This window comes from Corvus cornix, chromosome 19 (assembly GCF_000738735.6).
Source record: "Corvus cornix cornix isolate S_Up_H32 chromosome 19, ASM73873v5, whole genome shotgun sequence".
NCBI classification, from domain to species: domain Eukaryota; kingdom Metazoa; phylum Chordata; class Aves; order Passeriformes; family Corvidae; genus Corvus; species Corvus cornix.
Genome location: NC_046348.1, coordinates 6,653,060 through 6,677,211, shown reverse-complemented (window position 1 = coordinate 6,677,211; position 24,152 = coordinate 6,653,060). Strand labels below are relative to the sequence as shown.

The 24,152-nt window shown below is 42.1% G+C and overlaps 1 protein-coding gene across 3 annotated transcripts in view; it reads right to left on the bottom strand.

Annotated features, from left to right (window-relative positions):
* Nucleotides 1-481: 481 nt before the first annotated feature.
* Nucleotides 482-24,152, bottom strand: part of FOXN1 (forkhead box N1) — a 36,056-nt gene continuing 12,385 nt past the window's right edge. For 2 of the 3 annotated variants that reach the window (XM_019287554.3, XM_019287555.3), the window contains exons 2-9: nucleotides 17,615-17,760; nucleotides 15,874-16,377; nucleotides 13,645-13,755; nucleotides 9,090-9,217; nucleotides 8,207-8,303; nucleotides 3,447-3,654; nucleotides 2,298-2,825; nucleotides 482-1,406 (exon numbers count right to left, since the gene is read on the bottom strand). In XM_019287554.3, the coding sequence (XP_019143099.1) occupies nucleotides 1,144-1,406; nucleotides 2,298-2,825; nucleotides 3,447-3,654; nucleotides 8,207-8,303; nucleotides 9,090-9,217; nucleotides 13,645-13,755; nucleotides 15,874-16,377; nucleotides 17,615-17,734 (1,959 nt within the window). In that variant the 5' untranslated portion in view covers nucleotides 17,735-17,760 and the 3' untranslated portion in view covers nucleotides 482-1,143. The remainder of the gene's footprint in view (nucleotides 1,407-2,297; nucleotides 2,826-3,446; nucleotides 3,655-8,206; nucleotides 8,304-9,089; nucleotides 9,218-13,644; nucleotides 13,756-15,873; nucleotides 16,378-17,614; nucleotides 17,761-24,152) is intronic. The other variant, XM_019287556.3, reaches the window with a different exon arrangement.

Below are 24,152 nucleotides of genomic sequence, written 5' to 3'. Positions count from 1 at the left end.
TCCAGCTTCTCTGGGCACCCTGTCATTCAAGACACTGACATTTTTCTGGGTTTCTAGACTACTTTCCATAGTGCTGTTAAGTTCCTACTCCAGGTTACTCTGGGTTTACACTGCATCACATACAATAAAATTGGTTTATTCTATTTTATTCTATTTTTCTACTTTTTTATTCCAATTTTTTTGGTGGAAAATCAGAGGGAGAAAAGTGTTCCTGAAGAACTGGCCTAAGTTTAGTTCAGAGTAGGAACCTACTGCAAGATTTGGTTCAGCATCACAATAAACCCCACTGGAGGTAACAGACACAGCAGGAAGTTAAAACACAGATGCTCTCTGGATTTGGCCAACTGCAACTTCTCTCTTCTTTTTTATTACCATTTAAAAAAAATCCCTCATTTAATGGCTTAATAATTCATGTCAATGTTTAGTTTATGTGGCAAAAGATAAGAGGCATGAATGGGAATAAGCTCCAGCCAAGTAAAAATTCTACTAAATAGTTTTGTTCTTTTTTATTAAAAAAGCAGAGTTTAAAATTTCTTTTTAAATACAGTAAAACTTAGATATTTTCCACTGAAGTGTATTTGTTGCTTTGGTTTAGTCTGTCAGCAGCTTGTCTTCTATCTTCTAATACTTGCAGAATTTTCAGTTCATGTTCACCAAAACCCAGAACTTCTTTCAAGGGGACTATTAGTGTTTTAATAGGTAGATTTTATATTTTGAATGGTCTGTGGTGGATGGTGTTGCCATCAGTGGCTCCAAGAAATAAGTTAAATTGTAGTGTGCTGTGAGTTCTGTGTTCATTTGCAAGCAGCTTTCGTTAAAGGTAAAAAAAGAAAAAGGGGGGAAAAAAAGATCAATAATTTGTTTTCCTCTTATTTCTGGAAGATGAAGAAGATGAGTGGCTTGATAAAACAGTGTTGACAAGTTCAGCTGTTAACAGTATTATCTTTAAATAATATCTTAATTTTTTTTTTCATATCTGTCTGTAGAAAATGATCATAGTAAAGCTACATATGCTGCGGGCGACTTCTGGGAAAAAAGATAAAATTCTTATTCCCGTGGACACAGTCTCAGCTGACATCAATCAGGGCGGTGTGTGATGGTTAGGACTGGGTTTCCATCTCAGCAGTGGCGTTGGGGTGGGGTTCACATTAAGGCGATGGGTTTGGATCCGGGGCTGCTTAGGTAGGCAGGGGACACCGTGTCCAGCTCCATGAAGGCGGAGTACAGGGTGGTGAGCTGCAGGTCGGGCACATTCCCGTGCGGAGTTCCCGTCGGGATGGGCACGCTGCTGCCGCTCTCCAGCTGGCAGTGGGAGGGGAAGCACTGCGAAGACATCGGCGATGATGAAATGAGGACAAGGGGATCCACGGCTAGGCTGTCGTCTTTCAGCTCCTCCCAAAGATTCCCTACAACAAAAAACCCCGCACTGATTAACAAATCGATTCGGCTTTCTTTGCATTTTCTCTCCGTGTACTTCTTTATATTTGCTTTTTTAATCCTTGTGCTGCAGGAGATGTTGGCTGTTAAACAATTGTGTGCAGATGATCCTAATCTCTTGGGATTAGGGAAGGGAAGAGGTTGTTTAGATGGTTATTATTTGTCTGTCTCCATACATTTAAATCTGGGAGAAAACAGCGTTTTTAAGAAAATTCTTTCACTTGATAATTCTGCTAGAAATATATATTTATGAAGAATAAAAGAAGACGCCTCAGAAAATATAATTGCTTGGGGTGTAGATCCTCTTAATGCCTTGGGAAGGGGGAAAGAGCATCCTTTTGAGCAGAGATGTGGAAGGGGTTGGAATAATTATTGGTCAAGAAAACTGTTAAAATGTTAATTCAATCAAATTTGTTTCTCTTGGCGCCTTTCACACGACAATTCTCTTGCAAGAATGGCACTAAATAGCTGTGTTTGAGCAGCTTTCAGTTGAAAATAGGTCTGAATTTAAAGAATACATCCTAAATACTGTACTGCAGTACTTAATATCAGCAACTGTGGCCAAGGGAGGAGCAGGAATGTTTCTTAAACTCTGGATGCAAATCTGTAGCTTCCTTGGGAAACTTTTAAAAGATTTAAACAATTTAAAAAGATTTAAACCCAAAATTGCACGGTGTTTATATATAATGTAACCCAAGAAAGGTGGGGTTTGTAACAGCGGCGTGGAGATGTAAAATAGGGACGGAAATGGATCTTGTGGAGGATGGGATGGGATGGGATGGGATGGGATGGGAAGTAGGGACATGGGATGGGATATAACAAGCCTGACTCCCCAAGATAAAAACACCTTAAACACGCACCTTGGAGATCAAAATCAGTGAGGGACGGATTAAGAGCATCGATGTCATTGCTGAGGTCTCCCTCCTGCAGCAGCGTGTCCTGCACCGTCCTGGCCGGAGAATGCTCGGGCAGCATCTTCATCCCGCAGCTCGGGGGGCTCTGCGCCGGCACTGGGGAATCCTGAGGGATGCTGGGCTGAGTCCGGAGCTGGCTTTGAGCCTCCCCAGCAGGGAACAGGCTCTGAGGGCCCGGCGTGTGCTGCATCAGCGCCGTGGAGATCTGGGGGAAGCCCTGGGGGGATGCGTAGCACCCGGGCTGCTGCCCCCCCAGCAAAGTGGGCAGGGGGCTCTTGGCATGCAGAGCTCCCGAGGCGTGGATGCCGTGTAATCCCTGAGGGATCCCGGAGGAGAGCGAGGGCTCGCATAAGGAATGGGATTGGGCTGCCATCTGCCTGGAGAGGGACGCACCTGCAGCGCCCGTCGGGCTGCAGGACAGGAGGGAAGATCGCAGCTTCTCGCTCTTGTCGCCTATGAGGGTGTCAAGTTCTTCTGGAAAACAAGGGGAAAGCCCATGACTGACTTAGCCCTGGATAGCTTGCAGCAGGAATTTTGGTGTTGTTCGGGAAATGGCAAACAGAGGTGCCGGTTCATGTTTATAAAGAACTCCAAAGTCTGAAATGTTTTTCTAAATTATCGTTGCCAAGTGAGTATGCAATAAATTCCATTTTTGGGTTTAAAGGTTGGATACTTAGCAGCTAATCTCAAATTTTAATCGATATTCCTTATTTCAGTATTCTTTTTATCATAGAATGGTTTGGATTGGAAGGGATGTTGAAGATCATCTCATTCCACCCCCCTGCCATGGGCAGGGACACCTCCCACTAGACCAGGTTGCTCTAATCCCCATCCAACCAGGCCTTTTATCTTAAAGTTTAGTGAGATGTCAAGAGAAAATATTTTCTTGGTGAACCTTCTTTGTACTTATCTGGAAACACCTACAAAACCAGGTCTACTTTATTTCTTCTTTTTAATATTTTTTCTTGTTTTGCCAACCAGGAAAAATCCTTAAATGCATTCCTAAACCATGTTTAAGTTCTCTTATAGATCTTGGTGAAAGGAAAAGTCCTGGGGAGAGCTGTTTGCGAACTAAAACACTGACAAACAACTGACCTGGCTTTGCCATACTCTTCCTTACAGCAACTGGGTCTTTCCTCTTCCATTTCTGAAGCTCCTCCTGCATCTTGTCAATCTTGGCTGGATTCAGAGCCCACAAACAGCCTTTCCGAGAAGAATTCCCTGACTTGTTCTCAACTTTCTCAAAGCACTTGTTCAAAGATAAGTTGTGGCGCACAGAATTCTTCCAGCCATCTGGAGCTGTCTGGAGAAACAAATCCAATGTAAGAACAGAACTCCAAGCTAAAAAAAACCCCTTTAAATTGTGTATGTGTATATATATATATATATATATATAACTCTGTTTTGACTGGTGAGATTACAAGAAATGCTGTTGAAGTTTGTGCCTTCTGCAATGAGAAACTTGTACGTTAGAGGGAAGCCACAAAAATGTTACAGTCATGTTGTGTGGGAAGAGAGGGATCAGATAAAATAGTAACTGATCTTCTAGGCAGAAAGGTTGTCAGAGACCTGCTGGATCTTTAGGGGTGAATTTGCACATCACAAGAATTAAGTGTGTAAAAACTGATGTTCTAGAACTACCAAGAAATCTATCAGAACCTATTTTGGAACACTTAAAAATATTTCCAGCACTTCATTAAAGCACTACGTGCTGCCTGGGCTCAAATTCAATGTCCAGGCAGACTTCAAAAGAATTTATCATGCTCCTGTAGGTGTAACTTTGTGTGCTGGCCAATTACATAACCAAATGGTTTAATCACAAGCCCTACAGATGAGATACAGGTTTCCACAGCTGATCACTCATCTCTGTGCTTTGCATTTATTTTCAACTCAGCAGGAGCAGCTGGAAGGTTCTTTAAAGTGGATCATTAAAATGATTCTTTTCTTGTTTGCAAAAATGTCCTCATCTTTTCTTTTCAATTCCTCATAAGAATTGAAAGAAATGAAATGTGGGTGAAGTTGTCCGTGGCTATTGATTCATATTCATGAATTCATGATGCAAATATTTGTCATCATAACTGCTTATATCAAGCAGAGAATTACTGAACAGAGAGCACAAGAAATGAATGTAGGTTTCCACAGTCTTTTAAAAGATGTTGAAAATTAGAATTTCCCTCTTATGTCCATTAAGTTTTTTTTTCCATTCTTACTCTTTATTAATAGAGTCCTTCTCTCACAGCCAGATTTTTGATAGTTTGATAATTCCTTTAATTGTTGCCTAGTCCATCAGACTTCCTCTAAGACCATCTTTTACAAATGGATCTGATCCCATTTTGGCTTTCACATGACAGACTGTGAATTTTGAACATGCTTTGATGATATTTTTTTATCAGGATTTAACTTTTTGTACATGCTTTTATAAGGAATGTCAAAACCATTCCTTTGTAGCTTGTAAAGAATTATTGCATGGGTTTAAAAAGCCTTATTGAAGAGTTGAGGGTCAAACTGAATGCTCATTTTCTTCATTAGAAAAATAAATATGAGTGGAATTAAATATATATTATTTACTAAAAGAGAAACTATTTTCTTTTCATAGCACCACAGTTTCTACCATTTTGGCCCACCTGATGTCAGCATTTCACTATTCTGTCTCATGGGTGAGACAACATAAAGTGGAGAAGAGAAGAGAAGAGAAGAGAAGAGAAGAGAAGAGAAGAGAAGAGAAGAGAAGAGAAGAGAGAGAAAAGAGAAAAAAGAGAAAAGAGAAGAGAAAAGAGAAGAGGAAACAAACCCCAAATCTTTAGAACCTTTTCTGCCACAAGGTCATGCTAAACATGACAGATCAGTTTTTCTCCCTTGCAGATAATACTCAAGTTATTTTCTGGCACTTCCAAAAGTGAGTTAATTTATTCCTCCCAGGTAAGTTGTGTATTTAGCTACTGAACAAGCTGACCTGGAAGAATATTCCTGTTTCTTGCCCTGCACACAGGCTCCACGCACCTCTGTGTGTACCTAGACAGGATAATTGGTGTTTCTGCTCAGATGGGAGCGGCACGGGCTTCTCAGAGGTTTTCAGAACATGTGGGGGTGTAAATTAGGAGATGGTTTTAGAAACTGTACGAGCAAAAAAGGACAGGGATTGATTTTGGAGGCTGCTGCTGGGAGCCAAGCAGGTACTTGCATTAAATTTGGGATTGCTGAGCTGTGAGAATTTGTTTGCCCAGGTAGGGCTTGAAGGAACACTCAGTGTGTCAGGTGAAAAAACACCAGTTTTTTAAGCAAATGTGATTGTTAATGAGCAAACTTTGGCTGCTGGAGTGGCTCTTGGGTAGCTGGAACCTCCTTGCTATGGCTGATTTTGGCCATGGCTGCATCCAGCACGGTGGGGATGAAACTGCAGAATCATAAAATCAGCTGGGGAATCCCAGAGTCATTAAGGTGGGAAAAGCCCTCTGAGCCCACCAAGTCCAACCATTAACTCAACACTGCCAAGGCCACCACCAATCCACATCCCCAGGTGGCACATCTACAGCACCTGAACACTTCCATCAGACCACAGACCTTTCTGCCCTCTCAGACCACTGGCAATAACTCCAATTAAAAAGATGAAAGCTTTTTGTTAGACTCACTAATCACTACAAAAAAAAAAAAAAAAGAAAAAAAGGACAAGCATGACAAGCCAAAAATATTATTGTCCAACCCCACTGATCCTGACCAGCTCTTGAAGTTTAAAGAGTTCAGTGATCTTGCAAAACCCTTTCTCTTTAAAACCAGGTTTCAAGAGAAGGGAGAGGTACATCAAAGACTAATTCAACTTTAGCTGCGTAGATTTTTTTTTTTTTTTGGTAGAACGTAGGAGTTGGATTGCTCTGTTTCAACTAGAAATGAGATTGTTGCATCATAGAAACTAAATTTGCTGTGGCAGCGAATCCCAGTTAATTTGACTCGGCTTGTATCATCCCATGTCTCCCAGCAAGGCTCTGTGCACACTTGCACTCTTTTTCTCTCCTACCTAAATTGCTTCCCCTCTCCCTGTTATATCCTACTTTTCAGTGAGTGCTGGTAGCAGCAGCAAGATGCTCTTTGCTGATTTTTATGTGATTTTATTTTGCTGAAGACTCTCCAAAAGGAGGGAAGATGGAGGATATTAATTTTTGCCGTGTATTGGTAGTTCTCTGGGCTGCTGTAAAGACCAGAGGCAGACAGAGATTGATGCCTGTAAGTGTAATATTTCATTGCTCATTCTCCCCTGGTTATTTTAAGGATGTTACAGTCAAATACATGTAACTCCATTTGTAAGTAAAATGCAAAAACAAAGCTGTCACAAAATAGTGACTGTTTGGGTAGTACCCCCTGCACTATGCTTTTCCTGCAGCAGCAACTTCATTCTCATCAATTTTTAAACGAATTAGAAATTAAAAAAAAAAGGTATCAGGTGCTGAAAAACCAGGAAGGACCAGGATGGTCCTGGCAGAGCCCCAGTCCTGAGTCTGAGGGATTCTGCCCATGCTGGCAGCAGCAGCACTTGGTTTAAAGCTGCTGATTAATTTTATGATCAATTGTGTTTTAAGACAACAGAGAATTAATTTGAGTTTGATCTGATGAATAAACATGCACGTGCCTATAAAAACTATTAATAATATTCCCACCTCCCTGCTTGAAATTCTTGCTGTTTTCCTGTGGGTTCCACTGGGATTTCTGATGGTAGGTTTGTTTGTTTTTCTCTCCCTTCCCTTGCTTGTAATAAATGATGGAGTAGTGAGTGATTCCTTTGGGAGGAAATCTGGGAGTACAGGAGTGTGATGGATCCTGACAGTTCCTCCTCTGCCATAATGTGGGTTTTTCTCTGATTACTGACATATTTAATCTCACTACTTTTTTGTGTGTGCTCTATTTTATCCCCAGTGTCCAAAATCACTGCAAAATGGTATTGGAACATTTATTTTTAGTTATTCTCTGTGTTCTTTTCATATTATAAATGTTTGAACTGCCTTGCTGTGGCTGTTTTAAATTTGCTTTAGTTGCTGCAGGGCTATTTGCAATAGGAAACAGGACAGACTCACTGGCTTTATTTTCGTTTTTGGGCCTTGCTCACAGCTGAGGTCACCCACTGTGGACTTCAGTGAGGTGGTTTTGAAGAATCAGCAGAAATAAAGCTCTGAGTGGAGCAGCACTTGATGATTCCATTACAGCTCTTTGAAAAATCTTAACTAATCCTCCTGCTCTTGGATCCCTGTGCTGACTGAGCATTTTCCACTGGCATTCCAAGTGTGAGGAACCATTCCCTCATAGCAGGCATCCAAATTTCAGCAGTGCTGCTGCAAACCATCCACCCTTTCCCTCCCCAGCTCCCTGTGTAATTATGAGCTTAGCACCATTATCACACATTATACTTTTCTTTGTACAGGGCAGGCATGGGATGCTGTTGCCCAAGATGAATATCCCAGCTCCAGGATGCAGTGAGATAACCTGGAATCCTCTGCTTCCACACCAGTCTGGAGGTGCTGCAAGCTACAAGACCAGTTCTGCCTGTATTTGAGGTCTGAGAGGAAGCAGTGAATGTGTTTTTAAACTTATTCGCCTTTTTTATGAGCTGCTGGTGAGGATGGGTCACTGTTATACACCCAAGCTCACAGCTGGAACAGTTCCTAAGATCTTTTGGAGTTACATATCACCACATTTCACATTTCTGCCCAGGTGCAAAACGCTGAGTAGTTTGTGCTCATGAGAGTATATAGTGTGTAATTGATTCCTAAGAAATGATCCCTTTTCATAGCTGGAATCCCATCCCTTATTCCCTCTGCTGACAGATAAGCTTAGAGGGAGATTCCCCTCCCCATCCCTGTGGAACTCACCTTAAAGTAAGGGAAGTGTTCTGTCATGAAATTGTAAATCTCACTGACTGGCAAACTCCCTGTCTTGCTGTTTTTGAGAGCCATGAAGATCAGGATGCTTTAGGGAGAGAAAGAAAAGTGTTTTAGCATCTTCTTCCTGACTCCTCACAACCAAAATTAGCTCATTTTTCACAGTGTGTGTAATTACTCCCACTTTCACTGTCGTAGCACAAATACAAAGATGATTTTATGTTTCCACTCAGTTGTTCACAACAACCTCCTTGCACTGCTTAACTCCTACAGGTAATTCACAGAGCTCATACAGAATGTCCAACCTGTGTTTAAAATAAAGCAACATAGAAAGCAGAATCAAGACCTTCAAATCCTGCTGGTGTGTAGTTACCGGAGGTTTCATTTGGATGCTTAACCTGGTGAAGGCCACAAAGAGACTCAAACTGACAGTGAGGGATAATTAAAATTTAATTATCTGGTCTACTTTGGGGGCTAAACCCATATGACTGCCACAGCTGATATGTTTTCTAGGCATTTCCTCGCTCCAGTAAAAATCAGAGTTAGTGCAGGTGCTGGAATAGACAACTGAGTGGGATCAGAATTTCATCTGTGATGAAATTCACAGCACCCAAAATTTTGCATTAGAGAAACGTCTCACTTTTTTTTTTTGGGGATTGATCAAGACTGTTCCCCTGCTTCACAACACTTAATTTCTCTGTGCCTTGACCGGCCCCAGAGTCTGGAACATTTTGTGACCCATAGGGACAGGACAGAACAGCCCGGGAACAAGACAAATAAGAGCGAACGTGTTGTTGCAAACGATGCTGGAAACAGGCCAGGAGTAAACAGGGTATTTCCTGTAAGGTGAGGGCTTGGAAAAATATTGTATTACCTGTAGGAGTAGATGGGTTTGGGAAACAGAGGCTGCTGGGATTCTTGGCTGCTTTGAGGAGCAATCCTTTGGTAGGGGTAGTGCGAGGAAGCGATGTAAGTCACGGGGTAGCTGCCTCCTGAGGGGTACTGTGGGCACAGGAGAGATGTTACTCGCTTTACCAACAAGCTCCCAAAAATATTCCCTGATAACACCATTAATAACAGCATTGTTTCTGAGGATACTGCACGGAAAAAAGTATTTTCTTTATTGCCTGCTATGTGAAAATCATGAGGAACTCTGTCCTATTAATTGTCTCCAGATAATTCTTAATTTTATAGACCTAAAGCTTATCTCCCTTCAGCCATCTCTTTTGAAGTATTTCAGCCTGCTCAGCCTCCCCTGAACATGCACACAAAAAATGAATGATGTAATTTTATTGACACTAAAAGAAACAAACCCAAGCCACCAGAATAAAATACTTCAATATTCACCTTAGAAAAACCAGCTGAGTAAGTAAAGCTGCTGAAAATGTAGGAAGAAACAGGAAAGTTTTGCCTGAGCCTTGTTGGGTTTGTTTGCTTTTTTTTTTTTTGGTTGCTTTTTCTTTAGGTGCAGAGGATACAGAAAGGCAGAAACTGCAAGCATATAAAATCTGCTCCTGAGGGAAAAGCATCCCAAAAATCTCTGTTAAAATCGCTGTCACCATGCAAGGCAGGGAGAAAAGCAGCAAACAATGACAAGGACTTTAGTGGATGCATCAGAATGTGTTTAAGATGAATGTATTATTATGGAATAAGTCAGTGATGTCATTCCAGGGGTCAGGAGAGCAGCACGTGAGACATTTTTGAGGTGGTTTCACGTTGCCTGTCTCGTGCTGAAGCTGTTGGGCTGCTGCCTGTCTGTTCCCTCACAGTCAATTCCAAGGAAAGGCTTCTCCAAGGAGCCACCACCTGAAGTGACATTTCCACCCCATTTTCTGTATCAGAAAGATAAAAAGAATAGCCAGGACCCCTAAACTCAGACAATATTTATGCCACCCTTGCCTTTCCCCTGGGACCAGCAGCAGAAGCTCCCTGAGAAATGCTGACCTATCTCTAAGATCTCTAAGCCTGTCCAGCTCCCAAGACACACTAAAGAGGTGGGATCACCAGGATAAAAAACCAGGTGGAAGACTGGAGTTAATCCCCACAGAGACAGCCTGGGTTGCACCAGAGTTTCTGTAGATCTGTTCTCAATTTTTAAACACAGCACTTGGTCTTTTTCCTTACTGAAAATTCCATGTTTTTCTTCCCCAAATTACAGTTTAAACCTGCTGGAAAGAGGCTTTCAAGAGCAAAGGAGCATTATCCAGTTTAGGTAAGATAACATCAGCTGGCTCTCTGGGAGCCCTGTAAGAGAGGAATTTCTGCCTCTTCCACATGAATCTTTCCAGATGCCAGGGCTGAGGCATGGCCAAAATTAGAACTCCTGTCACATGCTATTAAAAAATCTACCTGGATGCCTTCCCTGGTACTCAAAGGTTGCTGAGGCCTGTTCTGGTGTTTTACTGCTCACCTGCAGCAGTCCTGTGTCATGAGGTTTGTGTGGTTCCTCCATAAAATTATGATGTAGCTCTCAAGACTCATTGGAAAAAAAACCCTTGGACATCTCTTAGTTTCTAATTGTAATCCCTTTTTTTTTTGGATCAATAGCTTCAGTTGCTCTTGGTTAAAATGGCAAAATATTCACAGTCTATTTATTTATTCTGTACTCGGAATAATTGATCTTGGTTTCTCTGTAGTTTCATTCTGGCTGCTGGAGTTTTTCTTGCCTGTTTGCTTTTATTTTTCTAGCACTGAACTGCCCGAAATGGAATGTGCAAAACCAGACTGAATAGACTCAGTTGTTTGCATGGTGAAAGAAATGAAATGTACATAATTAATCATGCCCTGCCTTGTTAAACTGAATATTGGGCACAATTAGAGTGTCCAGAGATGCTGTGAACTAATTTTTGTGTGCAGTGTGGTGCTCCCTGCCTTGCGCACTGGGTGCAGATTTTTCCCCAAGAGTAGGAAACTGAGCAATTCCTACAGTAATTTTGATTTTTATTGGTTTTGGTGGCTCTTTGAAAGGAAACAACACTAAGACGAGGCTGGTTTTGATGTCATCATGAAAGGCAAGACCTGGGCCTTTTAGGGATTATTTCTGTTTTATTGGTTTCATGAGTCCTTTTTGAGGGAAGGGAGGCTGGGGAATGGGCTGGAATGACAGGCTGGAGCTGGTTTTACAGTCTCACATGGCATGAAAGGTGTTTTATGGTGGGTGGGTGAGTGACTCCAGCCAGTGTCTGCTGCTTCATTCGGGTCAATAATAACTCATTTTTCATCTGAGTCACCATTTCTGTTGTGTCCAGCAAAGGGGAAGGTGAGGCTGTTCTATCATCTGGACAAAATTAATGAAGGAGCTGAATCCCTCTCATCCCTCTAATGAAAACTCAGTTTGAGCATCCTCCACTCCAGGGCCCGCTCTCCAGAGCAGAACTTCCTTGGAGTGATTTAACTTGCACTGCCCCATTCCAGTTTGAAATGCAAAGCATTAATAATGGGGCTGCTGCATGCAGAAGAGGTTATTCCACTTCTTCTCAGCTGCACCCCGTGTTCTTTTCATTTTCCAGTGTGTGATTGTGACACAGGGACAGCAATTCCACCTCTTTTACCCATTGGTTTTTTGTTTTATTTTTTCATTCCTGAGCAGTAGAACACATTGCCAGACTTCTATAGTGACATTAAGCGCAAGTACTGAAAAGTCTGACAGAAACCTGCTGCACTTAAGAGATTTGTCCCAGTGCCAGCCTGCAGGTGGATGGAGGATTTTCCTCTTGGTGCCTGTTGGATCTTGCCTGGCAGCTCCCAGGAGCTTTAATTCTGGAGGTTTTTTGGAATGTGGTCAGTATAGAAACAGTACTGGGATCAAATCAGCAAGGACAGGGGAAAGGTGCCTGCTGCAGAATGGATAAAGAAATCAAAAATACTCCATGAATTCACGAGCTGAGGGGGGTTTCTGCCAAAGCAGCACACAGAAATGCCATTTTTGTGGTGAGTGAGATGTACAGAGCTGTGAGATATCCACAGCAGTTTATATATATTTTATTTTTTTGCGTCATTTTGGGACCATTTTCTTCTAAAATAAAAATAATAGATTTGTAAGTTAGGATAGTACTGCAATATCCCATTAATTTTTATTCTATTTTAATTTTATGATTACCTTTTATCACTTCCACTGAGTTTCAGGCTAACAAGAAAAAAACACAAGTAAATTAACTATGGCAGTGTCGATAAGAATTTAAAGATTGTTGCCTTTTTGCCACATGTCAGGGAAAAATAAGTAAATTCTGGCTGGTGGAATATCAGTGTGATAAGCAAAATAAAAAGCCAGGAGTGATGAGTGTTTCCATGACTCAGTAACACCACACAGATTAACAAGCCCAGTGAAATGTCACACAGGAGCTTGGGTTTGGTTTTCTTTGCTCAGTTTTAAATCCCTGCTCTGTCAGTCACGTGTTTTATATTCCATGTGCCAGTGGAATGAGATGGCACAGATGATGCCACAAAATCTGTCATCAGTCCCTGGGATCAAAGGAGACAGAACTCAGGTGTGAGCTTTTATCTTCATGTATTTTGGAGTTCCCTTTAAGTTTCATTTAATTCTGCTCTAATGGGCGGGTGTTTTGGAGTTGTGCTGGTTTTGTACATGGATTTCTACCTATAAATCTGAAAAATCCTTGTTGCCTTAATTTCACCTTAAGTTTTTTCCTTCCCTTGCTTGAAATCAGCAAATTTCGATCTTGAACATCTCCCTGAAAATTTTATACTGTGCAGGTAATTGAGCATAAAAGAGGAAAGTTTCAAAGCATTGGACAGCCCCACCATTTACATCTGCAGGAAATTATTTTAAGTGTCAATAATAAGGTTACATTACAGAAGAACAACCTGAATCTTGCACCTTCTCCTGCACCATCAGCATTATTGTCAATCATGCTTCAGCTGAATAATCTCTCACTGGGGATGATGTAAGAGGCAAAAGATTTCAAAAGAGGTGCGTGTGCCATCAAGCACAAGGAAAGTGAACATCGTTTTGCTGTTCCAATTTTACTTTAAAACATCTTTCTATGTTTGGTCTGAATTTTAAGTGTACAGTCACATGTATTTGCTTTTTTTCCCCCTGAAGTTAAAGCACAGTTAATTAAGATCCTGAAATGCCAAGAGTTTTGTTAATAATTTATCTGGCTTCAAAGCCAATTTTCTTGAGTGTAAGGGTGAAAATATAAATATGCAGTACCAAGATTCCATTTTTACAAGTTTTGGGGTTGGTTTTTTTCTTCTTCTTTTTCTGAATGACCATTTCAAAATGCATTTAGCTGTGGTTCTTTTAGGATCTTATTCTCATAAACAGAATGTAGGTATATAAACATGGCCCTGGAAGCCCATAGATCTAAAGATGTTTTTAAATCCTTTAAAAAAATTATTATTACCACAATTATTGTAACAATTGAGGGCTAAAAATCCAGGGATTTTGGTGCACCTGTGGTACTGACCTGATGGAAAGGGTGTGAGGGGCAATACATCTGCTGCACTTGGGGCTGGTAGCAATACAAACCAGGCTGCCCTTCCAGGGGGGATGTCCTAAGCTTCATGTCTGAATCCTGCTGGAAAAATATTCAAGGAATGAGTTATTAGAGAAAACAGCTTAATTTAAAGTAGGAGAATTCTGTTTGTCACTGTCTAGATTTGCCTTTGCTATATTGACTTTTTGGGGCTTAGTTCTGTTTCAGTGAGAGTTAATAGAAGTTGGTTTGTGTTCTAATGGTGCAAATCTGGGGATGATCCATCCCTGGAAGTGTCCAAGGCTGGGATGGACGGGGTTTGGAGCAACCTGGGATGGTGGAAGGTGTCCCTGCCCATGGCAGGGAGTGGGACTGGATAATCCTTAAGGTTCCTTCCAACACAAACCACTCCGTGATTCAATGAAGACATGAACCAATTCCTGCATTTCCATAATTACAGCTTTAGAAAAGGAAATCCCAGGCCACATTCCATGCAAAAGCAATCCAGAAAACGTCAGGCTCTGGTTATATTTTTATTTCTTCCTCCCTGCACACACAAATCACACACTCCAGCTTTCATTCCTGAGTGTGCACAAGTGTCTCCCTCTTTTTTCCTTCTCCTTGATTTTATCTTGCAGGCTGGCAGTCCCTCCAGCTGGCTCTGGAATTTTGGCCTTAGCTGGAGGGTGAGGTCTGCAATGTACAGGAGAGGGATGGCAGAGAAAAATCACACTGGGCTGACTACTGGGTTCAACCAAGATGCAGGGAATACGTAAAAATGGAAGAATTCAGTGAGAATCTTATTATTTCAAGAATCTAATAGCACTTATCCTTCTGCTTTAAAGCAGGGTAATAATGACAAGCTCTTATGGTATTTTGTCTAATAAATAAATATAAAATGATATATTACATAATAAATATTTTAATATGTTTTATATGTAATGCATGTAATATACCTAATAAATATAAAAATATTTAATATTTTAATGGTATATTATTAGGAGCACAAATTAGTCTTGGTTTGACATCCACTATTAATAAATATCAGCGTTATTTTTAATTATTATGTTCTTAATAAATATCAGTGACCACCAGATGAAGATTTTCAGAAATCCCAACTTTCCAGTTGGAAGTGATTTAGGAGTTGGGAGTTGGGTGCTGGCAGAACCAGGGGAGACACCAGCAGGGAGTAGTTACAAGTGCTTGTAAAGGGCTCCTGCAGTGCTGCCTCTGCATCCTGCACATCCTGCAGCCCAGGGATTTGGGAAGACAATGGGAGGGTTTTTTTCATCAGCTGCTCATAGGTTTTGCACTGAACTCCTCTGACGTAGATGAGTGTTTATCCAGGAAATAAGAGATTTAGATCAATTTCCTCCTTAACCTGGATGGCTTCAATCCCCAGGTATGTTCCCTGACAACATCTCTCCATTCCCTGGTCTTAATCCAATTAAGATTTTTTTTTTAAAAAACTCCTCTTTCATTTGGTAGCCCACGAATTCTCCCTCTCCCAGCCATTTAGAACCAGCTCAGGGCCCTCCTCTGGCAGGTGGAGTTGTTCTTTTTGGCTGCAGGAGATGATCAAGATGCACTTTACACCTTGGATCACAGCAGAGATAGTGAGAGATCTCTCTGTAAATTACCCTCCTGTGGAGATACAGGAGGGTAATTTAATTTGCTTTTCAGGGATCTCTGCTGCCCTAAATAGGCAGTTGCCTCTATCTAGTATTGGAATTAGCCCAGGTGACTTGACACTGCACATAGAAACAGAGCTGGTATTTAATTTTTCGTGGCACTGATGTCTTAAAGTTTCTCTTCTATTTGCACTGAGAAAAGTGCAGGTGAGCTGAGGTGTTGTAACAAATCTGCTCCACTTCCTCATGCTTGAAAATACTGTTTTGTGAACTTTTGCCTCTTGAAAATACCAACTGATGACAAATCAGGGAGGATTTGGATATTTAGGATTCATGTACCACGTCTAATGGAAAATCATTTGTCCTTGTGCATCTTTCTGAGGGATGTTTTCCAGCAGGGAAAGACCATAAAATAGGGAATTTGGACACATAAATATGGATATATCTAAATATGCTTTTCCTGAGCTTTAGCCTGTAGCTTGACAGGATAACAAATATCAATGTAATCACGCTAAGAGATAAGAAAATACTTCCAAAAGCACATTTTTGCCAGTGAAAACAGGGAAAACAATTCCAAAAAACCACTGACCATGACCTGTGAGCCATGCTCCTGCCCCGTGGTGCTGTACTGGAGGCTGCTACACCACGGCTGCTCCGCGGAGATGTTGGGGATGTGGGTGGGAAACGCCTCCGGCTCCTCAGGACCCACAGATCCCGGCAGACCCTCGAAGCCATCAATGCTCCTGTGGCTTTTGAAGGGAGAAGCTTCTGGTGGCAGGGCCTGGTGTGCTTCCTGGAAAACATCCTCGCTGATCTGCCTCTTGTAAGGGTGGAAGGGGTTCCTGCTGCTCTTGAGGAAGCGGTCGTAGCTCCCGGCAGTGTTTTCCTCGTAGCTGTACCGTCGGAATTTTTCCGTGCTGAAGGATGCTTTGAATTTGTTCTTGCCACAGGGAATTCCTTGGCTTGCAGGGTATCTCCCGTGGATTTGGTCCTGGGATGGGGAAGCAGGGCTGGGGCTGTGAGAGGATTCTGAGCTCTTCCTTTCTGTCCTGGTGTCTGGCTCATAGGGTTGGCAGCTGTAGCTGGGATTATCCTGTGATGGAATATTGGCATTTATTGATTTGAGGATGGTGTTTAAGATTAGTATGAGCAAGTATTTTATTCTTTTCGCTATCTGCATTATTTATTTATAGAAATCATTTGTATTTTAATTACATTAAAAATGCATTGTTAATGGTAAGCATGAAATGACCAGTGCTAACCACCTTCATGCAGAGAAGCCCTCAAAAGACCTAAAAGGTTTTCTGATTGCTTGGTATCCAAAACTATTCAATAATTAATTAATAAAAGCAAGGCCAGGTTGGATTGGGCTTTGAGCAGCCTGGTCTAGCAGGTGGCACGGAACTGGATGATCTTTAAGGTCCCTTCCAACCCAAACCATTCTGAGATTCCACAAGAAAACTGAACTGTCCTTGAAAAATGGGGCACCTTGACTCTCTGGTCTGACCATTCCAGGGAAAAAGCTGAGGTATGACCAATCAGTGAAAGATTAAATGACAGGAATGTGATAAGTGCAAGTCTTGTCGCCTGCAAGTTTAGTCAAATAAGCTTGATCTCATCCCCTGATGGTGTTCCAGGCTCCAGATTTGTTGGTGGTTACATCACTTCCCTTCATTAAGGTGGCCACACTCATTTGGAGAGACAAGGCAGGCTCTGGGCAGACACTTCAACCTTCCTGTCTCATCTCCTCCCCTCCCTTTTGCACTTCAGCAAAGAGAAAATACCAGCTACTGAAGTGCTCTTTAATCTGGAGGAGCAAGGCTGAAGCAGGGCTGGTGTCTGGATCCTGGCACTGAAAATATGCATATTTTCCCTGACACCAGGGATGAGTAATTACTGGGATGCCTTTGAGAGGACACACATCAGTCGGGAGCAGGGTGTTGTGTGCAGGGAGGGGGGAAATGGAATGTCCTGTGTTCCACAAAAAGGCAGACCAGATTATTGAGTGGTCCCTTCCCTCCTTCCCTCTCCAAATCAGAGCTGGATTTCGAGAAATCCCTCAGGGAATAAAAGGATAAATCAGGATAAATCCAGGGCTTTCTGCAGTGGAACACAGCACAGCTTTTCCAGGCATTTTAAGCAATGGAATAGGAAATTTAGCTGGAGTTTAAGATTAGCTGAGCAGGATAACTCAGGTTTCTACCCTTCAAGAATAAAACTTTCAGTGTTTGCTTTGTCACAAGTAGGTTTGGTGAGATTTAGTACAGCAAGAGCTGCATGTTGATTCTGATCTTTGAAGAAAGAGAACAGGCCTGGGCCAGTTTACTCACACTTTGCTGAACTGGGGATATTGAATCCCCCTGTGCCTTCATGAGGTCCTGCTGGTCCCTTTCCAGAGTGTCCGAAGGAGAAAATTTAATATTGGATTGGTCCTGGAGTAGCGAAACCATCACCAAATCCACGTCAGACAGAAACCCTGTTAAGGCAAAATCAAATTACAATGAACACTTTTTAAAATTTAAACTGGGGAACAAACTCCTTGTTGGGTGCAGGTGCCTGGACAGGCTGGGATAGGCAGCTGGACCCATCCTGAGGAACTCCTGACAAGTGGAATTTTCGGTCTTAAGGAAATATTCTGTAGATTCAATTCCAATGGAGATGGGATTCGGGGTTTCTATGGATTCACTGCACAACTTTCACAAAAACAAATAATTTCTTTGTTTTCTGTAGGATCACGAATGGAAATGTATTGTTTTGGGGTTGTGCAAATTTGGCAATGTCACTTTATTGAGAGATTGTGATATAAATGTGCCCCAGGTGTTTTCAGAGGGACTATATTAAAAAAAGGATATTTTCCTGTCATTATCCAGGCTGATGGTTACAACACATTTACATTTTCACTCTTGTTTTTTATTAGTCCCATCCCTTCAGCCCTTCTATTCTCTTTTGCATGATTAAAATGTATCTGAGATATGTAAATGACTTCATCATTCCATCCCTGTTTTTGTTAGTTGGATCTCCTCTCTAGTTCCCAATCTTTGATCTTTGAATATAGGAGACATATCTGATGGTGGTCTTTGGATTAAAAGGAATAAATTTAATCTTCTGGTGTTTTGTTTTCTACCATGACTTCTCTTTCCTTGTTCACTGTAACCTTACAGTAAAACAAAAGCAGGATGTGCATCCTGTTATGTCGTGCACCAAGTTTGCAGCTACACAGAGGTGTTTGTGCTCACAGTTTAGATTTCAGGTGAACAAATAAGGGCTAAAAAAAGCCACTCAAATTCAAGAGTTAATCTGCCAGGTCTTTGCCACGTGTTGAAATAGCTGTTAGGTAAATATCCAAGGGGTTTGTTAGGTTTGCTTAACAAAGATATATCACCTAAAAATGTGGAGACCTTTTTTTTGCCTTTATAGTTCAAAGAGAAATCTGTATTTCTGATGAGTAAGACTGCACTGCCCGGGGGGATAGAGCACAATGGGGCTTGGAAATGAAGCAGGAGACCTGCAGTAGTACATCAGGAAAAAAGATGATGTGAGATAAAGTTCAGAAACGTCTGAGGCACAGGCTCCTCTCCCAGTGGCTTCACTGGAGGCTGATGAGGAGAGAGATTTCTCATCTTGAAAGAAGCAGGTGGGAAAACTGACAACTAGGAAATAGATGTGAGTGTCTATTTGTAATCTGTAAGTGTTCCACACTGCCTGCCCTCCCAGTGCTGCTTTCCCACTTATCTTCAGGTTATACAAAGCTGGCTCTGACCTCTTTTATACTGCAACTTTTCAGCCCAGCTGCCTCATTTGTGGTGTGGAGCATTAGAATTTTATTAAAAGCTTTTGCACAGGTACAGTTCTTGCCTGGTGGCTTGTGCATTGCGAGAGAATTTTGACAAATCCTTTCTGAAAGCAAAGGGAGTTTATCAGGGTTGTTTGGACAGTCACTACAAAAGGTCCAGGAAAATCAAATTATTCTTGTCCCTCCCCTCTGAGACCTTTGCCAGGTTCTGTTGATGAATTGCATTTTGGTAGGAAAGGAGGAGTCTCAGTGACATTTCAGACTATAAAAAGTTCCCTCTGTGTAGGGAAGGTGTTTTCTTTGTTACTATTAAATGAGAAGCAGCCAAAGGCAAAGGATTTTTCTTTTTTTACTGTTAAATGAGAAGCAGCCTTAAACAATGTTGGGCTGATAGTCTGTGCTCAGTGGTGGTTATTTAATGCCTTTGTCAAGAGTCCATTTTGGAGGATCTCCCATATGGAGAAAAATCCCAAAGCTACCATCACAGTGCTGTTTTCAGTTTTCACACTGGCACCAGCAGCTCAGTAAGAACTGCAGCTCCAGGTTATCCTCATCCTGGAACTGGCACGCTGTGGATATGTCTTGCTGTGAGAGAAAAGCCTCTGGCCACGTATTTCTGATTTTCGTTTTCTTCTTGGGACTCCAAGCTTCTCACCCCAAAAGCCATTTGCAACTTCACTCTCACTGATGTGTCTCACAGCAGGATGCAAATGTAGATCAATTTAAACTGCCAAATCAACAGACTGAAAAATCTTTGCTGTCACTGTTCATTAAATCTTTTTTTTAATGTCCTTTAGAGACACTTTGTCTTATTTTGTACAAAGAACATGAAACAAACAACCCCCCCCCAAAACCCCAAAACCAATGAGCTCCAAAGCACTTTGCATTGTTAACATAGACTTTAGAAAAGAGAAATCACATCACTCACTGACAAATCTTCTTTAGGAGCAGAAATTACAGCCAGGGGAGGTTGCCAATAACCAGGATTACAATAAATCATGTACAACAAACTCTTCCTGCGAGACAGAGCTTAAGGAAGTTGTGGGTTGCCTGGATGTAGGATGTGCTAAAGCAAACAATGATGCTTTGATTTGGAAAGAGGTATCTGATTATCCCAGATGTAGCTGGAACCATTTCATGTCATTTTGGCTGCTGTAAATGTTGCATGACCGTGCGAGGCTCCTGTGATAAGATAACTACCTCAACAATAAGAAAATAGTGAGAAACTGTAACCTCAGCTGGGTGTTGGGGTAAGTGAGGCAGCAGCAGCTGATCTATTAGCTCTGCATGACTGAATCCCGTGGCAGAAATCCATGGCTTGAACAATCCTTGGGTTTGTGTCTCCTCTGCCTCTCGGAGCGACCTGAACTCGCTGGGTGTTGCTGTGAGTGCCCTCTCCAGCCCTTGGGGCTGAGATCGGTTTTCACAAGAGGGAGGTGTGTTCGGATGTTCCCCAATTCCGAATCCATCCTCCCTGCCTGCCTTAGGCAGCTCCCTGAGCCTGGTTTGACATCAGCTGGTGTGACCTGCTCACATCTCTGCCCGAAACACCAAATCATCATTTTCCTCTCCACGTCTCACTGATGTTTCCCAAACAACGACGTGGAATTCTTTTTCCCGTCAAGTTTTTACGAGAAAGGAGCCACAAGGTTTCAGGATTCCATTCTTCCTTTTGCAGTTAAAAGTCCATCCTCTGTCAGTCAATGATGCCATGTGCCAAACATTGTAGAAGTGCCCAGAATGTTGTGGCTAACACTTGTCATGGAGACAGGAATATTTCTATGCATTACTAATTCTGGAAAACGTTCCGAAGAGGAATTTATTAATAAGAATCAGGATTTTTTTAAAGGCTTTTTAATGAATTCAAGACTTTTCTAAGGTTACTCCTGCCAGGCTGACACTGGAGGTTGTGCTGGCTCGTCAAAGCTGTCATTGCTTTGTTGATCCCTGACATTCTTGTCACCAAGGCTTGTCCTGTTTTTAGGAGACATTTTCAGGAGCAGGATTGGAACCTGCACAACCCAGCACTAAACTCTGGTTTGGCCACATGAATTCCTCATTGCTCCCTTGCTCCTCTTCACAGGATGTATTGGACCTTGATTACAGGATACTTGAATTACTTTACCGAGCTTCTAAGGACTGTAATTTCTTTTCTCCTGAATTTAAATCCGCCAGTGAGTTTGTTTAATTTAACCGTGCTATTTTTGCTCTCTTATTCCAGGGTTCTGAGCTCAATTCTCTCATGGTTAGCCGTGATGGCTGCCTATATTTCACTACCTCTGGAAATATCTTTTGCATAATTAGAGGAAAAAGAAGATTAATGTGACAATCTCAAGGATGAGTGAAGAAAATTTGCAACCATGAGACCGTTTCTGCATCCAATGGCACGGGATGTGTTTGCTGCCACTTTAGTAGTAAAGTACTGAATTCCTGTGAGATAAGGATGCCATTTTTAAATGAGATCATTCCTGAATTATCAGGCTTTGTTCATGAAGGGCCACCTGTAGGCGAGGCTGAATACCAGGTGAGCACTGTGGACTCATTGCCACCATGTCCAGGTGTGCTGTCCAGCAGGAGGGGTGGGGAGCTCTGCAACATCCAGGTGCTTCCTGGATGAGAAGGTGGGGAGAGTGTTTGCAGGTTTTTAATCTGCTCTAGGAACACATTTATAAAAAACTACAACTCTCTGAATAAATAAACCCTCAAAAGGCTTTTGTCCCAAATCTCTTTTATGGGAATAAAACATTTTTAGAGGCAGAACCAGGATGGCTTTTTTCCATTGCAGCAAATAAACAGGTGGTGTTTCACTGCAGTGTTTGGTCCAGGTTCCCATCCTTCCATCAGCATTTTAGTTTTTCTTCTTTACTTGTATTTTATCCTGCATCTTTCTGACCCCAACGGTGAGAACAGAGGGCCGTGTCTGTCCCTGCAGAGAACTTTGTGAATTATTACATTTTTCTTATTTTTCCCACTTTTTGGGGGGGATGAAATACTGTCATTCCTTGTTCTGAAGCAATCCCACACCTTAGATTATACCTGTAGCCCTTTCCTGAAGGATTTCCAGTTCTGCTGACGCCTTTCTGGGATGGAAAGGCCAAAACCACCTGTGGTGTTTAAGATGTAGCCACACCATGGTGGTTGCTCTCCAAGCACACAGAAATCCCCTCAAAACAGAGGAAAGCAGATTACAGGGCTTCTTCTCAGCTTCATTGCAGGTCCTGCTTGTTCTGGGAATGGGTTTTACCTCTAAAAGAGCTAAAAAAGTTTCTAAAAAGTTAATTTATGTAGAAGTAGAAAGCCTGACAAAAATTCACAGAGTATGGCTGAAATAGCACTGTAAGAACTTCCCTATTTCTTGTGGACTGGGCAGACTCATAACCTGGGAAGTTCTTAGCAGAGAAAAGTCCCTCACAGGTGCTGAACTTGCATAATGAGCTCAGCAAAGAGGGAACTCAGCACTGAACACAAACCAAGCATGGAGAAATTTAGCTGAGGAGGTGAATGAATTTGTCAGGTGCACTTGGTTTTCCCCCTCACCTTTTCCCTCCTCATCCTAAACACTAAAACACCTTTCCAGCTCCACCAGTTAACCTCTAAAATAGATGTCAGCTCTCCCTCCCAGCCCTGCAACTCTGCCAGTATTTTCAAACCCAATCCTTTGCATACCCTGTCCTGTTTTCTGGATGAATGGTTCTGCTGCTTCCTGAAGGAGGGGTATGAAATTTCATGGCTTTATTGTAGACATCTAAGCATGAAGTCAGACACGATTCCAAGGGTTGGGAGCAGTTGATACGATGCAGAAACTGTGTGATTGTGTCATGAATAACCAGCTGGGTTGGCAGGAAAAACCAGCACAGGAGATAACGGCAGCAAAATCTGTAACTGAATTATCTGGGCTGAATTCAGAGTTTGGCTCTGGGGGGTGGCAATGAGGAGATGCCACAAATACAGCAAAGCTATCAACACAACTGTGTGTCTTATAAAAGTAATTCCTAGGAAGAAGTAAGGGTAAAAACAGCTACAGGCAATAAATTGGGTGGGAGATAAGGAGATGCCTCCTTTGGCTCAGAAATTCATGAACTGCAGATTGCTGAGAGCTGGGAGAATGCAGCAGGGAATGATCACTTTGTCCTTCTCCAGGCATCCCTCACCTGTGCTCCACTCTTACCTTTTTTACAGCCCTGTTTCACATTATCATTTGTGAGCTCAGTGTCCCTTTCTCCTATAATTAAGTGTGCTGTCTCCCACGTATTCCTTTATCCATCCTCCTTCCTTTCCTCTTCCTGCAATGACAGCCTGTGTCATTTTACTTTCTTCTATCACATAATAAAACTTTTAATATATTCTAAAGTATCCCTTTCCCTTCTATTCTGGTTCCTAGTTTCCAAAGCAGTTTATGGGCTGTCCACAATATTTTCTATATCCACAATATTTTCTATATCCACAATGTTTTGTACAAGTTCATTTTTTTTTAGAGTCCACCACTCCATCTGAATGGAAAGGCAAATACCAGCTGGTTTTAAAACCGGATGCTAAGAATGGACATTGGTTAACGTTTCCAAAAGTGTGAAAAGCACTGAATGATGTAATAAATTATGTGGGTCAGGGACTGGCAGCTCCTCCAGACCCAAAATACAACAGGTTGTGGCCCTGCTCCTCTCTGCTTGTAATGAAAGATGATTAATAAGCAGCTGCTCCCATGAATTACCTATCAATAGGTCAAGGGCTGTGTGTGCCACCATGCACCCCATTAATCCTCTCTGGGGCACATGGTGTAGGGGGGACGTGGGGTAGGACTTTTGGGAGCCTCCTGATTTGTTTTATGTTCCTTTTTCTCCCCAGGTGAGTCATGCTCATCTCCCTGTGACTTGAGAGTTCATCTTGGGATCTCATGCCATCTTTCTGTCTTTATGAGAAGGTGTGGATGATGATCCACCCTAATGGTTTCTGTTGCTGGCTGTGGCAGCATGTTTTATGACGGGTGTGGTACATTCCCATTTTCTCTGTTGTGCATGTACAGCCCCACCCGTGGCCACTCCCACCCTCCCACTGGGAATCGCCCACAGTAAGCTCTG